Below are 22,986 nucleotides of genomic sequence, written 5' to 3'. Positions count from 1 at the left end.
AATCGGAGGCTTCGGTGGGCGGGGCGGCCGGGTCAGTCGGTTTTGGCGGTTCTATTTCAACATGGCTGAAGCGAGCAGCGTCAACGTAGGCAGCGGCTGTGCAGAAAAAGGGCCCGAGGAATTGTCTCAGGAACCTGCGCGCCCCGGCACTAACATTTCGAGGGTGAAGCTTTTCGACACCATGGTGGACACTTTCCTCCAGAAGTTGGTCGCTGCCGGGAGGTAAGGTAGAGGAAGTGAGGCCGAGTGTAAATCTCGTTGTAGATTGTCCCACTGGAATCTAAACCTCGCGAGATCAGGACGGCCCGTGATGGGTGGGTTGGGGGCAAAGAGCTGAGTCACGTGGATGTTTGGGGGTTGGGACGGGTCACTGGTTTTTTGCTAACACAGGTACTGTGGAGCAGACCTAACTTCTAGCTACTCCTTTCTCCAGTAAACCTGGTGTTGATTATAGGTGGTTGGAAGGAACGTTACAGGCTTTCGAATTAGATTTAGGGTTCAAATCATGGCCCAACTTGAAAAAGATTTAACTGCTCTGTGCTTCTGTTCAGCGTGAATAAAATAGCAACAATAGTACCTTTCTCATAGGTTCTTTCCGAGATTTAAATGAGTAAATAGTCGTAAGGGTTTTAGAACAGTGCCGGCCACGTAGAAAGCATTAGAATCATAGAATTTATTATGAAAATAGTAATACGTTCTTCACTGGGTGGGTGTGAGGACTGAATGTCTTACAATAGAAAGAAACGCTTCCGGTCTACTGTCTATGAACAGTATTGTAACAATGTTACTGACGTGGGTTATTGAACACTTCAAACAATAGAGATTGGTAAGAGGAGAAATTCAGGCAAGCCTTTATTGAGACCTGTGGTGCAGCAGGAGGGCTTGAAAAAAGGTTGTAGGAGTCCTTGCTGGTTTTCCTGCGGGAGAGGCAGCTGGTCCCTTAAATGCGGAGAGGACAGGGGTGGATCCATTGGTCCAGCTTGGAGAGGAGGCTTAAGTGTTCTACCTACCCCTTCAGTGGTGCTGTGTGCCGGGATCATGTGCAGTACCCAGCTTTTACTTCCAACAGCTCAGAAGTAACGGTTGGAATTTTTGGTCTTTTTGTATCTTATTCATAACTTGCCATTAACTGTGCCTGTATGTGGTTAGTTTTAGTTCCTTATAGTTTCTTTGTATTCTGCTGTTTGAGGAGACTTTTGCCCAGGTTGCAAGCATTGCAGCAAAGGGACCCAGGTCCCAGCCGGTCACGACAGTATTGGACACTTTAAAGGACGAGTTTTGTCCATGGTCGCATACCCAGAACATTAGTACTGAAACACTGTTATCAGGACCTTCAGGGGTTTGACCACAGCCTATTCTCCATCCACCCTCTATGTCCCCACTACCTCTGTTCTTTGACCTCGTCAAGACTCTCATCTTCTGATTTCCTTCCTAGTTTTAGGACTTTGTTTCCCACCAAGACCTTAGGATCCATTTCATCACTCATTGATTCACTTAGCAAATATTTAAGTGCCTGTGCCAAACACTGTGTCAAGTGCTGGGGATACAATAAAGTAGACAAGGCCCCTGTCTTGGAGCTTGCCTTCAATATGTAGAGACATGAAGTAAGCAAAATTATCACAGAGCTTGGTAAGCTAATGAAGAGGCAAATTAGGGGAAGGAAGACACTAGATAAGATAGGGATTCCAGTCTGAGAAAGTGACGTTGATCTGAAACTTGAAGAATGAGAGGGAACCAGTCTTCTGAAGAACTAGAGGAAAAGCTTGTGGGAAGGAGGAACAGCTTGTGCAAAGGCCTTGAAATGGTCAGGGGATTCTAGGAAGTAGCAAAATGAGAGAACAATAAGAGGAGGCTGGACAGGCAGGTGATCGGCTTATCCAGCAGGGCACAGTTTCCAGAGTAATACATTTGGTAAATAATTTATAATCATGTTTATGGACCATTCATGACACGCCATCATTGTATGTCCAGGCAGGCTCTATTACTGATCGATTAATTGGCTTTCTCTTGCTCATTCTTGCCCTCCTCTCCCCTCCCCATAGGCCCTGTTCTCCGCTTGCTGTGTGTCCTCCATTTTTTTCATGTATTCATGTGCAGATATTTACTGGATATCTCTAGTGTCTCAGGCTCTGTGTTAGGAACTGGAAATACCGCAGTGATGAAGATAGGAAGGTCCCTGCTCTCCTGGAATAGACTTTCTTGTGCCATAAAGAAAAATAAATCAGCAAAAAGGAATAGAGAGCAATAGGGATAGGTCTGGGTTAGTGTAAGTGCAAGGACCTGACATTTGAGTAAGTTTGTGCCTTTGTAAAGTGTGTTGTTTTGTCGGTAAATTTATATAGGTTTTACATTTACATGAATCATAATCGTGCTCATGTCTTTTTCAATCAACAGATTTTTGATTTTAAGATATAACCATATACTGTAAATGCATGTGGTTCATAGCTTCTCAGTGCTGTTTATCATTTCATGATACACGTCCAGCACTTGCCCATTCCCAATCATGAACTCTTGATTGCTTCCAACTCCCTCCTCCACAGATTATGCCAGGGTGCCTCCCCTCACAGACTAGTGCTAGAATTTCTTTGAGGTGTACAGTGGACTGAAATCCCTGGATCCAAGGGTTTACACCTACCTATGTTTTGTCAGAGTGCTTTCCGGAAAACCTGGTCCAAACCCACCATTCTGTTTGCCATTCTGAAGGTGTGAAAAGGGTATTTCATTATTATTTTAATTTGCACATTTCTAATTCCTCATAAGCTGTGGGCAATTCCTTGTATACCTCATTAGTCATTTGACTTCCTTTTCTGTGAACTGCCTACTTATTTCCTGTAATTTTTTTTTGTACTTTTTTAGAATTGGGTTTTTTATCTTGTTGATTTGCTGGAGTTCCCAGTATGGTCTAGATATCAATCATTTTGTCAGTTTTAGACTGAAGAGGAAATAGCTATCTCTGTGAGATGTTAGCTTTGTCTATCATGTTCTTTGAGTAACAGAAATCCTTAGTTAAATTAAAATTGCAGATTTTAATCATTTACACTTTACCCCAGGAAGATGAGGCAGAAAGAGAAATGTAGTCATCCCAGGGGGGCCTTCTCCCAAGCTATGTGGATACTCATGACTCTACTCAGCCTTTGCACTAAGTCCACATCCCTCGAACAGTCCTAATAAATTGTTAGGTATCACCTAATCAATTTGTATTTTAAAACCCTCAATTTTCCTGTGTTTAATCTTATGGCCTGTGCTTATGATATCTTGCTTATAGAGGCTGTACCCACACCTAGATCACAAAGATGATATGCAGTGTTTTCTTCTATTGGCTGTTTTATCATTTTACTCTTTCAGTCTGTGATCTGTCTGATCACAGGTGTAAAATGGTAGTTTCAGTTACTCTTACTTTTTTTTTTAGTGTTCCCAGTCATTGCCAACTAAGCAGTTCATTCATCTTTTATCATATGGCAAGTCCCTCTGCATTTAGTGCCCCTGGGTCTCTCTCCTGTTTCACTGATCTATTTGCCTGTCTTTGTGCCAGTGCATATGGGTTCTGCAGTTTTTGGTACATATTTTTGGCAAATTAAGGAAGTCCCTGTCTCATTCTAGTTTTCTGAGAATTATTAAGAAGATCATGATTAGGTGTTGAACTTTATCAGATGTTTTCTTCCTCAGTTAGGAAGATCTTGTCATTTTTCTTCAGTTTGTTAATGTTATGATCTACATTGGTAGATTTTAGGAAAGTTAAACTGTCTTTGCATTCTTGGAATAAATCTTGAATATGATGTATTTAAAATATATAGTTGGATTTAGTTAGATCAATGTTTATAAGCTCTTGGAAGCAACAGTTAGAACTGGACATGGAACAATACACTGGTTCCAAATCGGGAAAGGAGTACGTCAAGGCTGTATACTGTCGCCCTGTTTATTTAACTTATATCCAGAGTACACCATGAGAAACGCTGGGCTAGAGGAAGCACAAGCTGGAATCAAGATTGCCGGGAGAAATATCAATAACCTCAGATATGCAGATGACACCACCCTTATGGCAGAAAGTGAAGAACTAAAGAGCCTCTTGATGAAAGTGAGAGAGGAGAGTGAAAAAGTTGGCTTAAAGCTCAACATTCAGAAAACTAAGATTATGGCATCCGGTCCCATCACTTCATGGGAAATAGATGGGGAAACAGTGGAAACAGTGGCTGACTTTATTTTTTTGGGCTCCAAAATCACTGCAGATGGTGATTGCAGCCATGAAATTAAAAGACACTTACTCCTTGGAAGGAAAGTTACGACCAATCTAGACGGCATATTAAAAAGCAGAGACATTACTTTGTCAACAAAGGTCTGTCTAGTCAAGGCTCTGGTTTTTCCAATGGTCATGTATGAATGTGAGAGTTGGACTATAAAGAAAGCTGAGCACCAAAGAATTGATGCTTTTGAACTGTGGTGTTGGAGAGGATTCTTGAGAGTCCCTTGGACTGCAAGGAGGTCCAACCAGTCTATCCTAAAGGAGATCAGTCCTGGGTGTTCATTGGAAGGACTGATGCTGAAGCTGAAACTCCAATACTTTGGCCACCTCATGTGAAGAGTTGACTCATTGGAAAAGACTCTGGTGCTGGGAGGGATTGAGGGCAGGAGGAGAAGGGGACGACAGAGGATGAGATGGCTGGATGGCATCACCAACTCATGGACATGGGTTTGGGTAGACTCCAGGAGTTGTGATGGACAGGGAGGCCTGGCATGCTGCGGTTCATGGGGTCACAAAGAGTTGGACACGACTGAGCAACTGAACTGAACTGAACTGAAGAAACCATTGTGTAATTCAAGGTCATAAAGATTTATATGTATATTTTCTTCTATGACTTTTATAGTTTTAGCTCTGACATTTTGGTCTTTGACCCATTTTGAGGTAGTTTTTGTATGGTATGAGAAAGAGATCCAATTTCATTTTTTTACATATAGACATTGTCATTTAATTTTATGTACTTTGTAATTTTCCTTATCATTTCCTCTGTAACCCAGTGATTATTTAGTAGTATGTTATTTGGCTCCCAGACATGTAATTCTTAAAGAGTTATCCTTTTGTTGTAATTTCCAATTTTATCATCTTGTGGTGAAATAACAGTTTGTGTGATGCTGATTTTGTGGGAATTTTTGACATTCTGACTCTTTATGGCTAAGTCTACAGGTAATTTTTGTGAATATTCCATGTATACTTGAAAAGAGTATACAGTTTGTGTTTCCTGGGTATAGAATTTTATTTTATTTATTAGTTTGAGCTTCTAAATTTTCCTATTAAAGTATTTTAGTTATTCCCTGGTGGTCTCGTGGTTAGGACTCCACTTCCACTGCCCAGGGCATAGGTTCTTTGATTCCTGGTCTAGGAACTAAGATCCCACAGGCCCCAAGATGTGGCCAAAGGCATGCGCGCACGCGTGTGTGTAGAGAGAGAATATACTCATTTTAAAAATGGTCTTGATTGAGCCATTCATTTCATTTTAAAAATCTCTCATCACAAAACAACAAAATTCTATAAAGCAATTATCCTTCAGTTAAAAAATAAATAAATTTTTAAAATACATTAAAAAGTTAAAAAAAGAAAAAATCTCATCACAACTGTTTATATCTCTTTTTTCCCATTGTCTGTCTTTGTTACATTATATATAGGGGTTATTATTTTTTGTTAGATGCAAGGGAGTTTATTCTAAGAGAAATGGAAAGTCATTGATGTTTTTAAGGCATGAGTGATCCTTTTGTGTGTGTGTGTGTGTGTGTGTGTGTGTGTGTGTGTGTGTACTTAGGAGATGGCTCTCCACGGGCTTAAAAATCTATTTATTTGTAATGCTCTGATACAGTGATTGATCTTTTAAAGGTACTCTGACTGCTGTGCAGGATATTAATGGATTGTTGGTAGGATTACCTTAAGGTCTTTCTAGGCTTCTAGACTCTGATTTTTTTTTTTTTTTTCTTTTTGCGACCTCAACCCATATCATGACAGATATATTTAAAAAGCATTGAGTGTCTTGACTGAGGTGGTGGTTATGCAAGGTTACACATGTGGTAAAGATACACAAATAGAAACAAATGTATGTATAACTGTTGAAATCTGAATGAGTTCTGTGGATTGTACCAGTGTCAGCTTCTTGGTTTTGATATTGTACTATGGTGTGTAAGATGTTAACATTGGGGAGAGCACATTTCTTTGCAGCTTCCTCTAATCTATTACTATTTCAAAATAAAATTGTCAAAAAATTTACATCATAAAAAGTACAAAAAATATCTATGCAGCATGTTCAGTAGAAAACAGTTGAAAACCACCAAAAATGTTCAACATTTGAAGGATGGTGGTTACGTAGGTATAATAACTATCTAGTAAAATCCTGTTGAGGGCAGTCCAGTGGTTAAGACACCATGCTTCCACTGCCCGGGGTGTGCAGGTTTGATCTCTGGTCGGGGAACTAAGATCTCCTATGCCACATGACTATGGAGTTATTTAAAATTCCATTTTGAATAATACTGACTTATGGAAAAAATGATCATGTTATAACGGTAAGTTTAAAAATCAGGTTATGTCATGGGGAGAAGTATCTGTATCCCATATTAAATATAATTTTTATCTAGTCATATTAAAATTGTAGTTGACTAGGTGATGTGTTATATTTTTTATTACTCTAAGATGACACTTATTAGGTCAGTGTTGAGCTTTTATTTTTGAAGCCGTTCCCATTATTTTTAAGTCTAAATCATCTTGTCTGCCCTACTTGTCAGGTCACGGTCCTGTGCCTGGGATGCTAACTGCATGGTAGGAGCTGAAACAGTCCAGATAAGAGATGGTGTAGATGAGAGGGGTGGGTGGATATGAGCTGATCAGAGAGAGAATCGGATTGGATTGGAAGGGAAGGTGAGGGGGAGGGGACCTCCAGGAGGATGCTGCCTCTTCCTGATGGTGGTTGAGTGCAGTTTTACCATCTACTGAGATGAGGAAGAAACACTCCCCCGTGAGTTGGGGGAGAGAAATGAGTCCGGGGTTGGAGATCAAGACCTCTGTTTGGATAGTTTCAGTTGGAGATGCAGGGCAGCCACACTTGTGTATCTCAGCTCCTTTGCCCCCTCATCCTCCTACCCCACCAGCTGTGAAACCCACCTTCAGGGTCCTGACTGCACTCCTCTGCCCCTGCACTCAACCTCTGAGCAGCTGTAGAGTCTCACCCATGGTGGAAAATGGTGCTTCCACACAGCCATGTTCTTGGGATTCATCTGGGCGCTCAGCGAGCCCATTATCCTCATGTCTCCTGTCAGCTCTCTTCCCCTTCTCCACAGAAGTATTAATATTTAAAATGTTTACCCTGTCCCCCAGGCCCTTCCCCTGCTACCTCTACACGCTCACTGAAAACGGCCTCAACACCTGGTCCACAGAGAGAATAGAGACACCAGGCAGGGGTTCAGACGCCTGTAAACTTGGCTGGGATGCCTGGTCTTGCATCCTCCTAGCTCCCTCCCTGTCAGTGTCCTTCCCTTCACATCCCAGGCTGTGACCTTGGGTCTCTGCATTCCCAGCTTCTAGTTCTCCATCTCCAGTTTTTTCCCTCTGCTTAGGGGATTTTGACACCATTCTCCTAAAACCTTCGTTTCAAGGTCAATAATAACTCTTTGTTGTTAAATACTTTGGATTTTTTTTCATCTTTAATGTACGTGCTCTCCTTGTAGCATTTGACACTATTAACCACTTGTCTGTCCTTGAAATTTCTCCCTTGGCTTCCAACACCATCCTCTGTCCTTTACCGCACTGGCTGCTCCTTCTCGGGCTCTTCTTCGTCCACTTGTCCCTTAAATGTGCGAGCATTGCCCTTCTCCTGCTTCACCGGCACGTGTGCAGATCACAGCCCATTTGGTATCTTGCTGTGCTGAAAGCCCTTCAGTGGCTGTTCATCGCTCCTTACTGTGGCTTTCAAGGCCCCGCATGTTCTAGCCCCTGCCTGCCTCTTGTTCCCCTCTGCAGCTATACTTGGTCATCCTAACCTTCTCATTCCCTAGAGTGTCAAGAGCTTTCCTGCCTCAGGCTGTTTGCACTTGATGTTTGCTCTGCCAGAAATGGTTTTCTTGATCTTCTCTAAAGCCACCTTTCTCCCCTGGTTATTCTTTATCACAACACCTTATTTCATTCCTTTGTAAAGACTTACCATAGTATGTTGTTCTGTTGTTTGTTTGTGGTCTGTCTTCCCCACATGAAACGTAAGATCCTTGAGGACAGGATCTTATCTGTCTTATTCATCACTCTCTGCTCATTGCTTATTATGGTGCCTGGCACATAGTAAACATTCAGTAAATAGCTTTGGAATAAGTGAGGATTCTCAAGCCACATCTTTCTCCCGAGCTTCAGGCCTCTATCTTTAACAGTCTACTACTAGAAATCTCTACTTGGTATCCCACAGAACCATCACGTTCAGCAAAACAGGATTTCTCTTCCCTCTGTGGTCCCCACATTGGTTGAAAATACCACCATCTACTCATTCTCTAGGCCAGAGATTTGGGATTCCTCATTGACCCCTTGCTTCCAGTCAGCCACCATGCCCTGTTGGTTTCAGCCTGTCTCCTCAATCTCCTCTCCATCGTCATGCAAATGCTTCAGTCCAGGCCCTCACTGTCTCTCATAGAATTATTGCACCAGCTTCCAAAATGGCCCTCCATCCTCAATCTTGCTCCCTCCCTCCAGTCTATGGCTCAGATTTGAGCATGTCCTTCTGCTTATAATGTTCAGTTGGCTCAGGACTGCTCAGCTCCTTAGCTTAGTGTAAAGGCCATTCACCCCTTGGCCCTTCCCATCTCTCCAGCTGTGATCAGGGCCGTGGGTGTGCAGCAAGGCACACTTGGTGTGCAAACACACCACCCGCTCTTTCCACTTGCTTTTTCTCATTGCTAGAACGCCCTTCCCCTCTCTCAGTTAAGTAGGAACTTACGGCTGGCTTCCACCTAGAAAGGGCTCAACAAATGTCATGTATGAATACAGCCTTTTAAGATGTATCCAAATGCTTGACCCTCTCCCAAGTCATTAAAAGTCCTCAATCCCAAAGACCAAGAATTTATACAGAGGACAGGAATCTCTACAGAGTAAAAGCTGGTCTATTCACATGTCAGTTATCCAAAGGGATATTTCAAACTGCAGATTGAATTCCCCTACAACTCATGTTTTTCCATCCATGTTAGCTTGACCAGAGGGGCAAATTATATGATACACTCCAGAGTGACTGGGAGATTATTGGCCTCACTGGGCTGTCAGACCTCACAGACCCATACCCCTGTCTTCAGTTAGGGTGTCTTCCTTTCACTGGATCAGCTGAGGCAGAGACGTCCAAATCTGTCCTCTCGTAGGCTTCAGGACATAGAAATGTGGCCCCGTTGGAGCTTACCATATGTGACCTCTCCCTTATCTTCTGAAAATGAAGGGTTCATTTTGTCCATACAGCCTCCTGGACCTTGAGAAACAGCTGTTTTCCTGTTTAGCTAAAGCAAGTAGATGAGGTTTGCTGTGTTTTGTTATAAATCAGGACCCGCCAAGAGAGACAGTTGATTAGAGTTGGTGTTGGTGGGGCCCCGGTAGAAGTTGGCACCATTGAGGGCACGCCCAGTCTGCCACAGGTCCCCACGGCCCCCGGCAGTGGTGCCACGTGCGGTGTTCGTCCCGGGGGCACTGAGGGAGTGAGCGGTGACTGACAGTTCTTGAGTCTGAGGTGCCAGACTGGCCCAGTGCCTGTCCGGGTGCCGTTCCTGCCCAACACGTGCTACAGAGGGTGATGTGTAGAAACTGACTTGAAGCCTGTGTCTGACAGGGACCAAGGAAGGAGAGCTAATCGCATGTGTACGTGAACTGGTTGAGTTTTAAACGAATGGCAGAGACTGTTGGTGTTCATAGGAAACAGTTCTTCACAGGAAAAAGAGTGGTTTGATATTTAAAATATTCTGATTAAGTAAGTGCTTCAGAAATATCTCGCACTCTTTGAATGTGCAGATGACGCGTGCTGTTGGCAGCAGCTAGTTTCTGAAGTGTGGGTGTGACTCACAGACTGCGGTGTGTGGCTTCAGCCCGTTGTGCTGATTGTCTGCTCTTCGTGTGTTTCCAGATCACCCACCTCACCCTGTCCCCACTGTGTCGGCCGCCACCTCAGCTGTGCCTCCTTAGTCCCCCTCCCAGCAGCCAGAGGGGTTTCTAACATACAGATCTGATCTTGCCCCAGCCCTGCCCAAAGCCCCCTCCTCCAGCTCTTCCTATCATGATACGCTGTAGACTGTGTGTGTCTGACCCACCAGCCTGCAGACTGTGTGGCGGCCAAGGACGCCTGACCCAGAGCTGACGGCTCCACCATGTCCCAGCTCTGTGACCTTGGGCAGGCTCCTCTCTGCCTCAGCGTCTGCATCTGAAAAATGGGCACGGCGAGAGTAGACCCTTCCTCAGTTACCATGAGGACTAAGTGAGTTGCTTCACGTAGAGTGCCTGGCTCAGGCGGCACCCCGTGCGTGTTTCTCGTCACGGCATCTGCACCCCAGGCGCGCGTGCACTCTAATCTTCACGCTGCTGCCGGGCCTTCTGTCCTTCCCTCAAAGACTCCTGCTGCTCTTGGATGTTTCTTCCTCTAGGGAACCCTGTGGTTGGTCACATCATTGCAAATATTTTCTCCCACTTCGTAGGTTGTCTTTTCATTTCGTTTCTGATTTCCTTTGCCGTGTGAAATCTTGTAAGTTGGATTAGGTTCCATTTGTTTATTTTTGCTTTTATTTCTGTTGCCTTTGGAGACTGACCTAAGAAAACATTGGTATGATTTGTGTCAGAGAATGTTTCGCCTATGTTCTTTATTAGGAATTTTTTGGTGTTAGGTCTTATATCTAAGTCTTTAAGCCATTTTGAGTGTATTTTTATGTATGGTGTGAGCAAATGTTCTAGCTGGATTTACATGCGGCTGACTGACCTCTTATTTTCATCAGGGAACACTTCTGGTTTTTATTGCCCCCCTTTCTTTCTCAGTCCTGAGGCTGAAAAGGGGGAAGGGGGAAAGACCAAGCAGCGAAATATTTCTTTCTTCTCTTTTCTTTCTTTCTTTTTTTTTTCATTTTAGAGAAACATTTCTTAATAAAACAGGGCGGCTGTACAGGTGGCGGGTGGCAGGTGGAGAGCATGGGTTTCTGTCACAGTGCTCCCCAGCTTCTGTATATTTGTATTGCTGTCTTCACCCTCCATGCCTTTATTGAACGAAAACGCCAGTTCTCACCCGCCCTCTGGTGGACAGTCTGTGGAACAGGCGGGCAGGCAGGCAACAAGCTGGTTACCGTGGAGGAGGGCGCACCGGGTTTCTTTAGCACTAGTACACATGAGAAGGCAGTGGCGCCCCACTCCAGTACTCTTGCCTGGAAAAGCCCATGGACGGAGGAGCCTGGAAGGCTGCAGTCCATGGGGCCGCTAAGAGTCGGACACGACTGAGCGACTTCACTTTCACTTTTCACTTGCATGCATTGGAGAAGGAAATGGCAACCCACTCCAGTGTTCTTGCCTGGAGAATCCCAGGAACGGGGGAGCCTGGTGGGCTGCCGTCTCTGGGGTCGCACAGAGTCGGACACGACTGAAGTGACTTAGCAGCAGCAGCAGCAGTACACATGTTTACTTGTCTATGCCTCTGTCTTTCCATTCCTGCACAATTTATCTGCGTATGTAAACTGACAGATTGACTAGCCACTAGAGCTTGATTTTGACCTTAAATATTTTAAGTTAAACATATGTGAAAACTCAGTTTACAGTGAGGTTGTTTGGTTTTGTTTTGTTTTATATATGGAAGCACTGAGTCTTAGTTGCTGCATGCAGGATCTTTTTAATTGCAGCATGCAGGATCTAGTTCCCTGACCAGGGATAGAACCCAGGCCCCCATCAGAGAGATGTGGAATCTTAACCACTGGACCACCAGGGAAGTCCCTGCGATTAATTTTTAGTGCTGTGAATGACATGCTTTTTTGGTGAGTTCAAAAACAGTGATGGTGACTCAGATATTGCATAATAAGAGGAAGAAACAGGTTAAAATCAGTGAATGTATAGTCATCTCTGTTTTGAAATTCAGTAAATGCAGTTTTTAAAGTTACTTGCAGCACTATTTACAACAGCCAGGACATGGAAGCAACCTAAGGTCTATTGACAGAGAAATGAATAAAGAAGACGTGGTACATGAATACGATGGAATACGGCTCAGTCACAGAAAGAAACGAAATTGGGTCATTTGGAGAGGTATCGATGGACCTAGAATCTGTTACACAGAACGAAGTAAGTCAGAAAGAGAAAAACAAATATCGTACATTAACGATATATGTGTTTTATATATATAGCCAGTGTGTATGAGGAATCCAGAAAAATGGTGCAGATAAACCGAGTTCCAAGGCAGGAGCAGAGACAGACATAGAGAGCGGACTGTGGGCGCAGCGGGGGAAGGAGAGGGCGGCATGAATTGGGAGGTGGGGTTTGATATAAATACACTGCCATGTGTAAAACAGGGAGTTAGTGGGAACTGGCAGTGTGATACAGGGAGCTCAGCGTGGTGGTCTGTGAGGCCCTAGAGTGGCGGGGTGGGGCCGGGCTGGAACGTCTGAGGGAGCAGATATATGCGTACATACAGCTGATTCACTTCTTATACAGCAGGAAGTTACAACATTGTAAAGCAGTTATACTCCAATAAGAAAATACTTTCATTGGTGAAAAATGTGGCCGTTTTTTGGGGACCACAGTGTAGCCTTTTCTTTGCAGTGGGGTCAGGGGGTTCTTCCTGCACATGCAGTTGCAATCAAGATGCTTTACTAACCTGCCTTCTTCAGACTTCCCAGCCCTGGGAAATGCAGTTACTGGCTGTGTTCTACACTTTTCAGGGGTGGTGAGGACTGTTGCTTTGAAAATTGTAATAACAATTGTAGCTAACGTGGAGCATTTCCCTGTACACTGTACTAAGTGCTTACATATGTAACCTCATTTAATCCTCACAGTAATTTTGTGACTTATGGGTAGTTACTATCTCTGTTTGATGGAGATAGAGAGCGATGCTTATAAAGGTAGAGAAGTTGTCCAGGGTCACTCAGCTGATGAGTGGCAGAGGCAGGATGTGAACCCAGGCAAAAGGACAGGCAGGCCTTAGAGCTGGTGCACTCGCCCGGCAGAGATAGCTGGAGGGCCCCTGTGTACCCTCAGGAGGCCAAGGCCAGAAGACCATTCCAGCACAGGGCACAGGAGGACTTGGCAGAGAGGCCGATGGAGACGCTCTGTGGAGAGGGCACCTCTGATCAAGCAGTCCAAGCCTTGGTACCCTAGGGTCCGGGGTAGGGGAGGTGGCTGGGAATGGAGCACGCCTGAGGCCGGGCAGCCCGGGCCTCAGCGCAGTCGCACTCACCTGGTCTGCAGCTTGTCTTGCGTGCTGCTGTGATTCTAACACTGTCTGGGTACCCTGGACATCCCAGCGCCATTGTGGATGGCATCCCTGTCCACAGAGATATTAGAATTTACGTGAGAAGATAAAAGGTGACACTTGGCGGTAGTGGCCATGAATGTTTTCTAAAATGCATCATTTCTCTGTGAGTGCGTTTTTTCAGGAAATTTACAGGAGCATTCACAGTATTCCCAAGTCTACACTGGCTCTCAAGAAAGGAATCCCTGGGGGCTGAGGGGAGAAGGAATTGCATGAAGGTGGTCTGAAGATACAAGCTACCAATCATAAGACAAATCAGCACTAGGAATGCCACAGAACTTGGTGACTGCAGTTATCACTGCTGTGTGGTGTGTGTGGAAGCTGTTTAAAAAGCAGACTCTGCAAGTTCTCATAACAAGGAAAATCCAATTGTTTGTTCTTTTTTGTTTCTCTGTGTATGCTTAGTCGCTCCGTCATGTCCGACTCTTTATGACCCCATGGACTGTATGTAGCCCATCAGGCTCCTCTGTCTATGGGGATGCTCCAGGCAAGAATACTGGAGTGGCTTGCCATACCGTCCTCCATGGGATCTTCCCACCCCAGGGACTGAAGCCAGGTCTCCCGCACTGCAGGTGGATTCTTTATCATCTGATCACCAGGGAAGTCCTTTTTGTTTCTCAGATGGTGTATGTTTACTTACCGTGGTAATCATTTACCAGTATATATAAGTCATTATACTGTACCCTTTAAACTTACAGGGTGCCATATGTCAATTGCATCTCAGTGAAACTAAAAGAAAAGAAACCACTTTCCTCCCCGCTTCCAGCCTGACTGCTCTCCCTCCACGTCCTTGGAGCACGTTTCCCGTGTTGTGTGTTTGTATCAGTGTGTGTGTTTCTGGGTCCGTCACTTTCACTGATCTCGCAGACCAGGAAGGGGATACCAGAAGAGTTGACCAGCGGCACTGGTGAGCAGAATTATCCTGCCCTGGGCCCTGTCTGCTGCCAGCCTGGGCTGAGAGGGCTGGGAGGAGGAACAGGATCTCCCATTTCTGAGCCAGACCCATTTCAGGCCACAATTACCCGGTTTCCATTCCAGCCGCGCTTTTTCAGGCATCGTGTGTCCCTCCATATTCCTCTGTGTAGCCGCAGACTGCGTGGCTCGTGGGGCCAGCGGCAAAACAACAGGATGTCTGGGGCTCTCGAGGGTGAAAGGATGTCTGTCGTCTTTGTATTTGGTACCTTAGTTTTTCCCCCAAAGTGCACGGATAGCAAATGTGTACCCTCAAGAGGATGGGAGACGGTCGCCCGTAGCCAGAGGTACGCTGGTAGGTGTGTACAGCCAGCCCTCCAGAAATGAAGCCCTGGCTCACGGTGTCTGCCAGCTTCCCGGGTGTAAATAAGCCTAGCAGCATAGCATCTCTGCATACAGTAGAGGAGGGGCGGGCAGCAGTGTTTCTACAGATGGAGACCATGGATGGGGTCGGCCTCCGGAGCAGAGTAAAGTGTGTAGAATGACTTGGACATCATGTGTTTTGAGCAGGTAGTACCTTGTGGGTTTTCTTAGAAAATACTTACGCATGTATTTGGCTGTGCCGGATCCTAGTTGCAGCATGCAGGGTCTGGTTCCCTGACCAGGGACCAAACCTGGCCCCCTTGCATTGGGAGTGCGGAGTTTTAGCCACTGGATCGCCAGGAAAGCCCCAGTACCTTTGTTTTTAGTGTAATTCGTTGTAGTCTTACCTAATTTAATTTTCAGTAATTACTGTGCTTAACAACTGCCTCACGGATTTCCTGGAAATTTAACGGTTATCTCTTGCAACCACTGTGAGCTGGCCGCAGCACACCACTGCGCCACTCTCTGCGTCCGTTTCAGAGGACTCTGTTTTGGTGGCAGGAACGGGGCCAGGAGGCCCAGAGAGCCATGAGAAAGGGAGGACCCAGCAGTGACGCCCTGGCTGCAGTGGGGCCTGTGCATTGGGCTCCAGGTACCCAACGTCCTGTTTGTCCAGAGCCCCTACTGGCCCAGACGGCTGAGGAATATCTGAGCCCACAGTGAAGCCTCAGGGTGTGTTTCCGGACACCTCCTCAGCCACTCTTTGCAGGTCCCTTGACATTCCTTCATCAGAGAGGCCTTCACTGACCACCCCCACACTTAAAGGTGATCCCCACGGTGCACTTTCTGGGCGCCTAACTCCCAGCCCTTTTCCCTCCAAGCACTCTTCACTAGTAATCATCCCCACGTTCGCCTGTGAGTTCCTGTACTTCCTGCCATCTCTTCCTCCACTGGAAGCACCAGGAGGGCCATGCCAGCCTCACTGACCCAGAGCACCCAGCACATAGCAGATGCTAAGTGAACACTTGTGGATGGGAAGGGCCTGAGAGAGGCAGAGAGGCTGGTGGAGGGGGGAGAGGAAACAGCCATGAGAGTTCGTTTGTTATTTCAGTTCCTTTGCCCAAGAGGAGCCAGCCATCGGGAGTATACTGGGCACCCTTTGACCTTTGCAGCTACAAGGAGTGTGTCAGCTGCCAGTGACAGAGCCCTGATTTTAAATGCCACAAACAATAAGAGAAATCCATTACCTCACTAACAAGAAGCCCCGAGGTAGGATGGCTCCAGCTTGATGTTTCCAGCGGCTTGATGATCTGAGACCCGGTTCTTTCCCTCTTCCTGCTCTGCCTCTGTGGTTGCTGGGGGCTGGAGCATCACCTAGGTATAGTTAAGTCCCACAGAATGGGCATCAGTTCTTCCTGTGTGGCTCTTTTTAGGAGTAAGGAAACCTCTCCCAGCGGCCACATACCCTGTCCTAATGCAGCCCTGCAAGGGCACTGGAAGGACCAGAGATTCTCAAAGTGAGGGGCACAGGCCAGCAGCATCAGCATCGCCTGGGAGCTTGTTCAGAATGGGGGCGGGGGCAGTGGTCTGAGTCTTCATCAGCCCTCCTGGTGATTTGGTGCTTTGTAAGGTCGAGTTTAAGTACTGTGGCTGGCCCGATTGTGACCCACCCTTCAGAGGGAGACACCTGAATTCAGCCGGGGCTCTGCTGAGAGGGAGTGGGAAGACTGGAGGGGCTGAGCCATCCTCAGTGACCAGAGCTGCAGATGAGACTCTGCCCCCACTGCCATTAGCCAGAGTCATGGAGACGAGGCCTCGAGCCCTGTGATGAGGGGCAGGGCTGCCCAGGCGCCAGCTGATGACTCTGAATCCCCAACCTGCGCCTTCTCCCCTCCCACCAGCTTCCAGAGGTTCACTGACTGTTACAAGCGCTTCTACCAGTTGCAGCCTGAGATGACCCAGCGCATCTATGACAAGTTTGTAACTCAGTTGCAGACTTCTATCCAGGTGAGTGGCAAGAATGCCCGCAGGCACTCTCGGTTCGGGTCCTGTCTTCCAGGTCGTCAGCCCCCTGAAGGCAGGGACCCTGCCCTTGGCCTCCGTCTACCCTCAGTCCCCAGGACTATCCCCTGTGCCCAGGGGCTGCAGTGGCCGCCTTCCCTTCCCTCCAAATGATGTGGGTGTCTCCAGTGCCTCCTGTCCTGTGCTGTAATGGTGGTTATAGTTGCTGTCCCACCTGACCTTGGGAGCTCAGCGAGGGCAGGCCTGGTTCTGCTTCCCTGTGTTTCTTTTTTTTTTTTTTTTTTCCCTGTGTTTCTCCAGCACCTGCTGCAAAGCCTGGCAGAGGATGCGTTTAGCAAATGGTTGAATTCACGGGAACTGCATGCTGGAGGGGGCACAGGAAAGGACAGGGTGCCATGAACTCTCCCTGGGGAGTCTCAGTTCCATGCTGGCACGCTCCAGGATGGGCCTCGTTAAGCATCAGAATGTGTGTGTGCTGTCAGCTGGGGGCGCTCGGGCGTGGGGGGAACTGCAGGGGCTGCAGCCTTCAGAGATGATGGGCAGGAGGGGCGTATTGCTGCAGGCTCTTTAAAAAAAAAATTTTTTTTTAACTGTGCTGGATCTTTGTTGCTGATTGTGGGCTTTCTCCAGTTGTGGGGAGTGGGAGCTACTCTCTAGCTGCGATGCTCGGGCTTCTTGCTGCAGTGGCTTCTCTTGTGGCAGAGCGCGGGCTCTGTGGCACACAGGCTTCGAGGTTGCAGCTCATGGGCTCCAAAGTACAGGCTCGATACTTGTAGCACACAGGCTTAGTTGCCCTGTGGCACGTGGGATCTTCCTGGACCATGGACTGAACCGGCGTCCCCTGCATTGTCAGGCGGATTCTTAACCACTGGACCACCAGGGAAGCCCATGCAGACTCTTTTAAAGTGTTTTCTGTGTTGTACTTCCTTACTTATAAAAGTCACATGTAGGAAAGTTGGACTGCTTGTATGAAGACAGAATTTAAATCAGCCAGAATTTTACTAAGTGCCGTTAGTAGTTCAGCATATGGAATTGTCTAGTATCATTATAGCTCCTTCCTGTTTTCCCTCCAGGAGGAAATCTCTGAAATCAAAGCTGAGGGAAACCTGGAAGCTGTCCTGATTGCATTGGACGCGATTGTGGAAGAAAGCAAAGACCGCAAGGAGCAAGCCTGGTGAGAAGGGCGTTGCCTGCTCCCCTGGCCACAGGCAGGCTCATAGGGAAAGAGGCAGCATTTCAGCATCTTAGAAAAAAAAATTTTTTTTCTTTTATTTGGCTGTGCTGGGTCTTAGTTGCGCGGCATGTGGGATCGATCTACTTTTGTGACCCGGGATGGAACCCGGGCCTCCACTGGCCCACCCAGGAAGTCCCAGCATTTCAGCATTTTGAGGGAGCTTTTCTGGTGGAACCACGTTCATGAGACTGTGGGCTCACGGCCCTTGAGAGGACCCTGTGACAGGGACAGGTGGAGAGGGCCAACACCGAACAGTGCCCCGGCACAGAGAGACAAATGCGTAGCCCCTCTGGGGAGGGAGAGCTGGGGGCAAACGTGTGTCATCCTGGGGGCTGAGGTGCCTGGGATGAGAGAAATCTTCCCAGGCAGCTCGTTTCAGGACCCACGTGGCCTGTGGGAGAGAGGGTAGACAGAGGGAGTGGGATGAGGTGGAATAGAGACGTTTGGACTCTTAGGTCGTTTAGTCTGGCCCAAGCATCTGGTTTTTATTCATTTGTTCATTCAACAAATATTTTAGGAGCTCTTACTCTACGCCCAGAACTGTTCTTCATGCCAGGAGTTCGCCAGTGACTAAGACAGGAAAGACCTGCTGTCCGGGAGCTGTCATTCCGGGGGCAGACCCGCTGCCTGGCTGTCCTGGGCAGGACAGAGCGGGGGCCCTGGGGACGGGAGTGCAGAGCTGAGGCCACCGAAATCACAGTGGCCGGAGCTCCTGCCTCCACTCCCTGCCTGAGCAGACGCCTAGGTCAGGAGGAGGGAAAACCTTTTTTGTGCTTTCCAGTTTAATGCTTTATGTTCTTTATAACTGAAGAGAATTACCTTTTATAACTGACAAAGGATTTTTAAAGAACCTACAGTGGCTTCTATGCCCCTGCCCATCTGAACTGACCCATCTCCTCACTCTGGGCACTCAGAACCCCCTATAATCTTGCGTTCTCAGATCTGTCTTTCCTTATCTTCCCACGTTAGCCAGCCATGGCCTCTGGGGGTCTGGGCCTGCTCTTGGGCCACCACCCTGTGCCCATCTCTCCAGCTTACAGTCTGACAGCAGGGACGCCCCAGCAAGGCGCATGGTCACATGGTCACAAGCACAGAGGAAAGCTGCCTCCAGCCCTGGAGGGGTAGAGCTGGGGAGAGCGTATGTGGATGAAAGGAGGAAGGCTAGGGTGCAGACTGGTGAAAAGGGGAGAGGTGGGTTCCTGGGAGCGGAAGCTGAGGGACAGGGGTCTGCGTTCCCTTCAGGAGCAGGAGCCATGCGATTGGGTTTGGGAGTGAGGGACCACAGGAGAGGCCTCGAGAGCCAGCTCAGCTCAGCGGAAGGTGGGCGTGCCACCTGGGCTTGGAGGAGAGGCCTCACCCCACCACCTCCTCTTCCCTGTCCCCACCCCTGCGCCCCCTGCAGGCGCCCCAGTGGGATCCCGGAGAAGGACCTGCGCAGCGCCATGGCGCCCTACTTGCTGCAGCAGCGGGATGCCCTGCAGCGTCGTGTGCAGAGGCAGGAGGCCGAGAACAGGCAGCTGGCGGACGCCGTCCTGGCTGGGCGCAGGCAGCTGGAGGAGCTGCAGCTGCAGGCCCAGGCCCGGCAGCAGGCCTGGCAGGTGAGCGCCCCAGCCCGGCCCTCAGGCCCGCCGTCCCCTGTGGCAGCTGAGGAGAAAATGGGCCCAGAGAGAGCAAGTGGCGTGCCCAGGGGCGGCTTCTGCCTGTCGCAGTCAGGGTCAACACTCCATAGCCATGGCGGCTCAACTCCACGTGACCACTGCCCGGTACCTTTAAAATGTGTACTTCAGAACAACTTCTAGAGTGTCAGCATACCTACAACATAGCCTCCCTGTAAAAAAAGCATGTCCTTGAGGGTAAACCCTATTCTGAAAGTGGCCCAAAGTCACTTGGGGCCAGGTTGGTAAACAAAGGGAAGGGGTGACAGGCTGGGTGACACAGACGGCAAGTGTGGCTACAGAGTGATGAGGGGGTTTCCTTGCTGCTCAAAGCACGATTCCCAAAGAGGGCTTCTAGTGGGGCTTGAACCCAACCGCCGGTGGGTTCTGTCCACCATTCAGATGTCCAGCTGGTGTCTATTGTGGCCACTTGACAGCTCCCTTCCTGGGGCAAACCCTCCTGATCCTGAGCAGGATAGGTCCCCAGATCCATGACTCTTGGGTTCCCTGGTCTCCTCCCAAGACCAGTCAGGGGAACCTGAAGGCTGTGCCCCAGCCTCAGCAAGGCACCGAGGCCTCAGAGAGGCGGCGGCGAGAGAAAGGCTGTGTCCTGCTCTGCTTCCTCTTGTCTTCACTCCTCAGCCTCCGGCCCTGGGGGTGTACTGTCGTGCAGCATCGTGTTGTGTAGTGGCCCAGGTCTGCATGGCAGGGCCCAGGACGGGTAGCCGAGGCCCTCAGCCTGGTCCTGTCTCCTGGGGCGGGTTCCATGGCTCAGAGTTGTGTCTCGGGTGCTCTTAGGGCTGCCTTGCTGGGTCCTCAGGCTGCTCTGACATTGCCACTCCATCACTGTGAGGCCAAACGTCACTTCCCTGACTGGGCTCTGGCTTCCAAAGTGGCCAAACAGTGATCCCCAGAGCCCTGCCAGCTGTGACATTTGGTGCTTCTGTTCTAAGAGGAAGGACGCACCCTGCTCTTAGAGCCATACCTCTCCCCGACAGGTGCAGATCCTAGCCATTGTCTGAAGTGGGTCAGGTGTGCTCAGCGCTGCGTCCTGTGTGAGCCCAAAGAGCCCCTTCTACCACAATTTCCATGTCTAGTCCAGCTGAAGGGCTTCCCCAGTGGCTCAGTGGTAAAGCTTCGCCTGCAGAGCAGGAGATATGGGTTTGATCCCTGGGTTGGGCAGATCCCCTGGAGAAGGAAATAGCAACCCACTCCTGTAGTCTTGCCTGGAGATCCCTATGGACAGAAAAGCCTGGCAGGCTACCATCCATGGGGTCGAAAAGAGTTGGATACAGCTTAGCAACTAAACCATTAGCCCAGCTGAAAGTCCATTTAAGAAAGCGTCTCTGCTAGCAATCTCCACTAGGTCAGAGGGTCAGGGGGACACTTGAGGGACCTTTCTGAAGGTCAGCTCTTCTCTGTGGAGGCCCAGCCTAGGTGGAGCCCCAAGCCTGCCACCCAACCTGCCATAAACACCTGAGTGGAGTGGATTTCCTAACATGCTCTGCTGGGCCCATGACATGAGTTACAGACACCTTCCATATCATTCTGGTAGAAACTCAGGCCTGGAGTCAAGGACAGTGGAGGAAAGGGGTTTGGGTTTTCTCATCTCCCAATCTGTCTGTTCTTTCTCATTGATGTCAGGCTCTACACAGAGAACAGAAGGAGCTGTTGGCCGTACTAAAGGAGCCTGAGTGAGGAGGAGAGGGCCAGACCCAGGAGCAGAGGGCAGTCAAGGTCAAGGGCCTGTGGTCCAGGATGCTGGGCCTGAGTGAACTGCATGTGAGAACAGTCCCTCAGCAGTGATGGAATCTGCTGGAGAAGGAGGTCTCTCCATTGCTGTTGTACTTTGGGGCTCCTTGGGGTCAGAAACACACACGACGTTCAGATTCCTCCCTGTTTTCTCCTAACTTGAGGACTCTTGGCCAGCTCCTGCCGTGGGAGGCAGGCCCCATGCTTCCTCTCGTATAGGTTTGGGCCAACCCGCCACTCTACCCCCCTGACACACACCGCCAGTTCCTGAGCCCGCCCTCGGACCTGGCTCGGGGAATCTGTCTCCAGTCTCCTGATTGCCCCCTTGCTGGCCAGCCCCAGGGACCCTTGCCATGCTCTCCCCACATCCGCAAATAAACCTCCTCCACTACACTGTAATCTGTGAGGGTGCTGCTTCCGCCTGGGCCTCTCCCCGGACTCTCCAAGGCCAAGATTCCGCCCTGGACCAGAGCCCTGGCTCCCATCGAGGTCTTGGTTGCAGGGCTGCAAGAGGTCTTGGGGAGGGCGGGTGGGGGCTGTATTTGACCATCATGTGCAGAAGGGCTGGTAAGCCCCTTGTCACCAAAACCAGGACCCTTGGGTTCCCTGAGGCCAGGACAAGCCTCCGCGGAGTGTCACTCTGTCCAAGCCAGCCCACCGTTCTCTTTCTCTTGGGTTGCTTCTGAGAGAGGCTCTGTGGTGGGCCCTCCAGAAGGCTGGGACTTTGTCCTCTGGCTCGTCATGCCCCCTCTTCCCCAGCCAGGGCCACAGGGCATCAGGAGAGACTTGGCCAAAGGTGGGGTGGGTGTCTCCTCCAGACTGGAGGGTGAGAGGGGTATGGGTGAGAGCGTCATCCTCACTGTGGACAGAGGCCTGGCTGGTCTGTCTGGGAGCACCAGGGACACTGGGGAGATGTCAGGGTGGCCCCTCTTCAGACGCCACCCCCTACGTTGAGCCCAGTGGCTCCTCTCTCCTGGAGGTATCCAAACACCCAGCCGCAGGTGGGGGTGGGCGGGCAGTGCTGTGTCTGCCAGGCCTCCACCCGGTGAGCGGGGGTGGGTGAGCATACCCCTCTTCTCCAGCCTGAGCTGAGGCAGAAGCAGCTCTCGGGTTTTCTAGCTGGATATTCTGTCCCTTGGAGGACAGGTCCCCAGGGTTGGCACTGAGGAGGCTGTGAGGGCAGGAAGAGGATGGGGTGGTCAGGAGCCCAGGGGTGCTCTCCATCTTCCTGCCCCACGCAGACCCTGCGTCCCTGCCTGTGAGGGGCACGGGGCAGGAGGTCTTCAGCTTAGGGCCCACCTGGCCGGCGGCAGACCAAAGGGCTGTCCTTAACCTCAGGCCCGGCCCCACCCGTGTTGGCTTTTGGCTCTTGGCCCCGTGCTGCCCCAACCCCTTCCCGTGTCCTGATGCCCAGGGCCTGCACAGAGCCGAGCCGCCCCTGCTGTCGAGGCCTCTCTAGGACAGGGTTCCTCGGGGCGAATGAGGGCATCTGCCAGCAGGCCCGCCCTCCCTGGGGTTTGGCTCCTGCCCACGGGGCCAGTGGTGGAAATCACAGTCTGAGAGGCTGCAGCCC

General features: G+C 49.2%; 1 protein-coding gene across 2 annotated transcripts; it reads left to right on the top strand.

The window, feature by feature from the left end:
• The first annotated feature begins 34 nt into the window (after positions 1–34).
• PMF1 (polyamine modulated factor 1) lies at positions 35–21,812 on the top strand. Of its 2 annotated transcripts, none has more exons than NM_001038212.2 (5): positions 35–222; positions 16,652–16,757; positions 17,846–17,946; positions 19,409–19,604; positions 21,306–21,812. In NM_001038212.2, exons 1-5 carry the CDS (start codon positions 62–64, stop codon positions 21,357–21,359), a joined length of 618 nt encoding a protein of 205 aa, NP_001033301.1. In that variant the 5' UTR covers positions 35–61; the 3' UTR covers positions 21,360–21,812. The 2 variants fall into 2 exon arrangements, with proteins under 2 accessions (NP_001033301.1, XP_059740854.1); XM_059884871.1 differs by having other exon boundaries at positions 52–222; positions 19,470–19,604.
• Positions 21,813–22,986: the final 1,174 nt, after the last annotated feature.

This window comes from Bos taurus, chromosome 3 (genome assembly GCF_002263795.3).
Source record: "Bos taurus isolate L1 Dominette 01449 registration number 42190680 breed Hereford chromosome 3, ARS-UCD2.0, whole genome shotgun sequence".
Classification (NCBI taxonomy): domain Eukaryota; kingdom Metazoa; phylum Chordata; class Mammalia; order Artiodactyla; family Bovidae; genus Bos; species Bos taurus.
The sequence above is the reverse complement of the archived record's forward strand: the minus strand, read 5'-3'. Positions and strand labels throughout refer to the sequence as shown.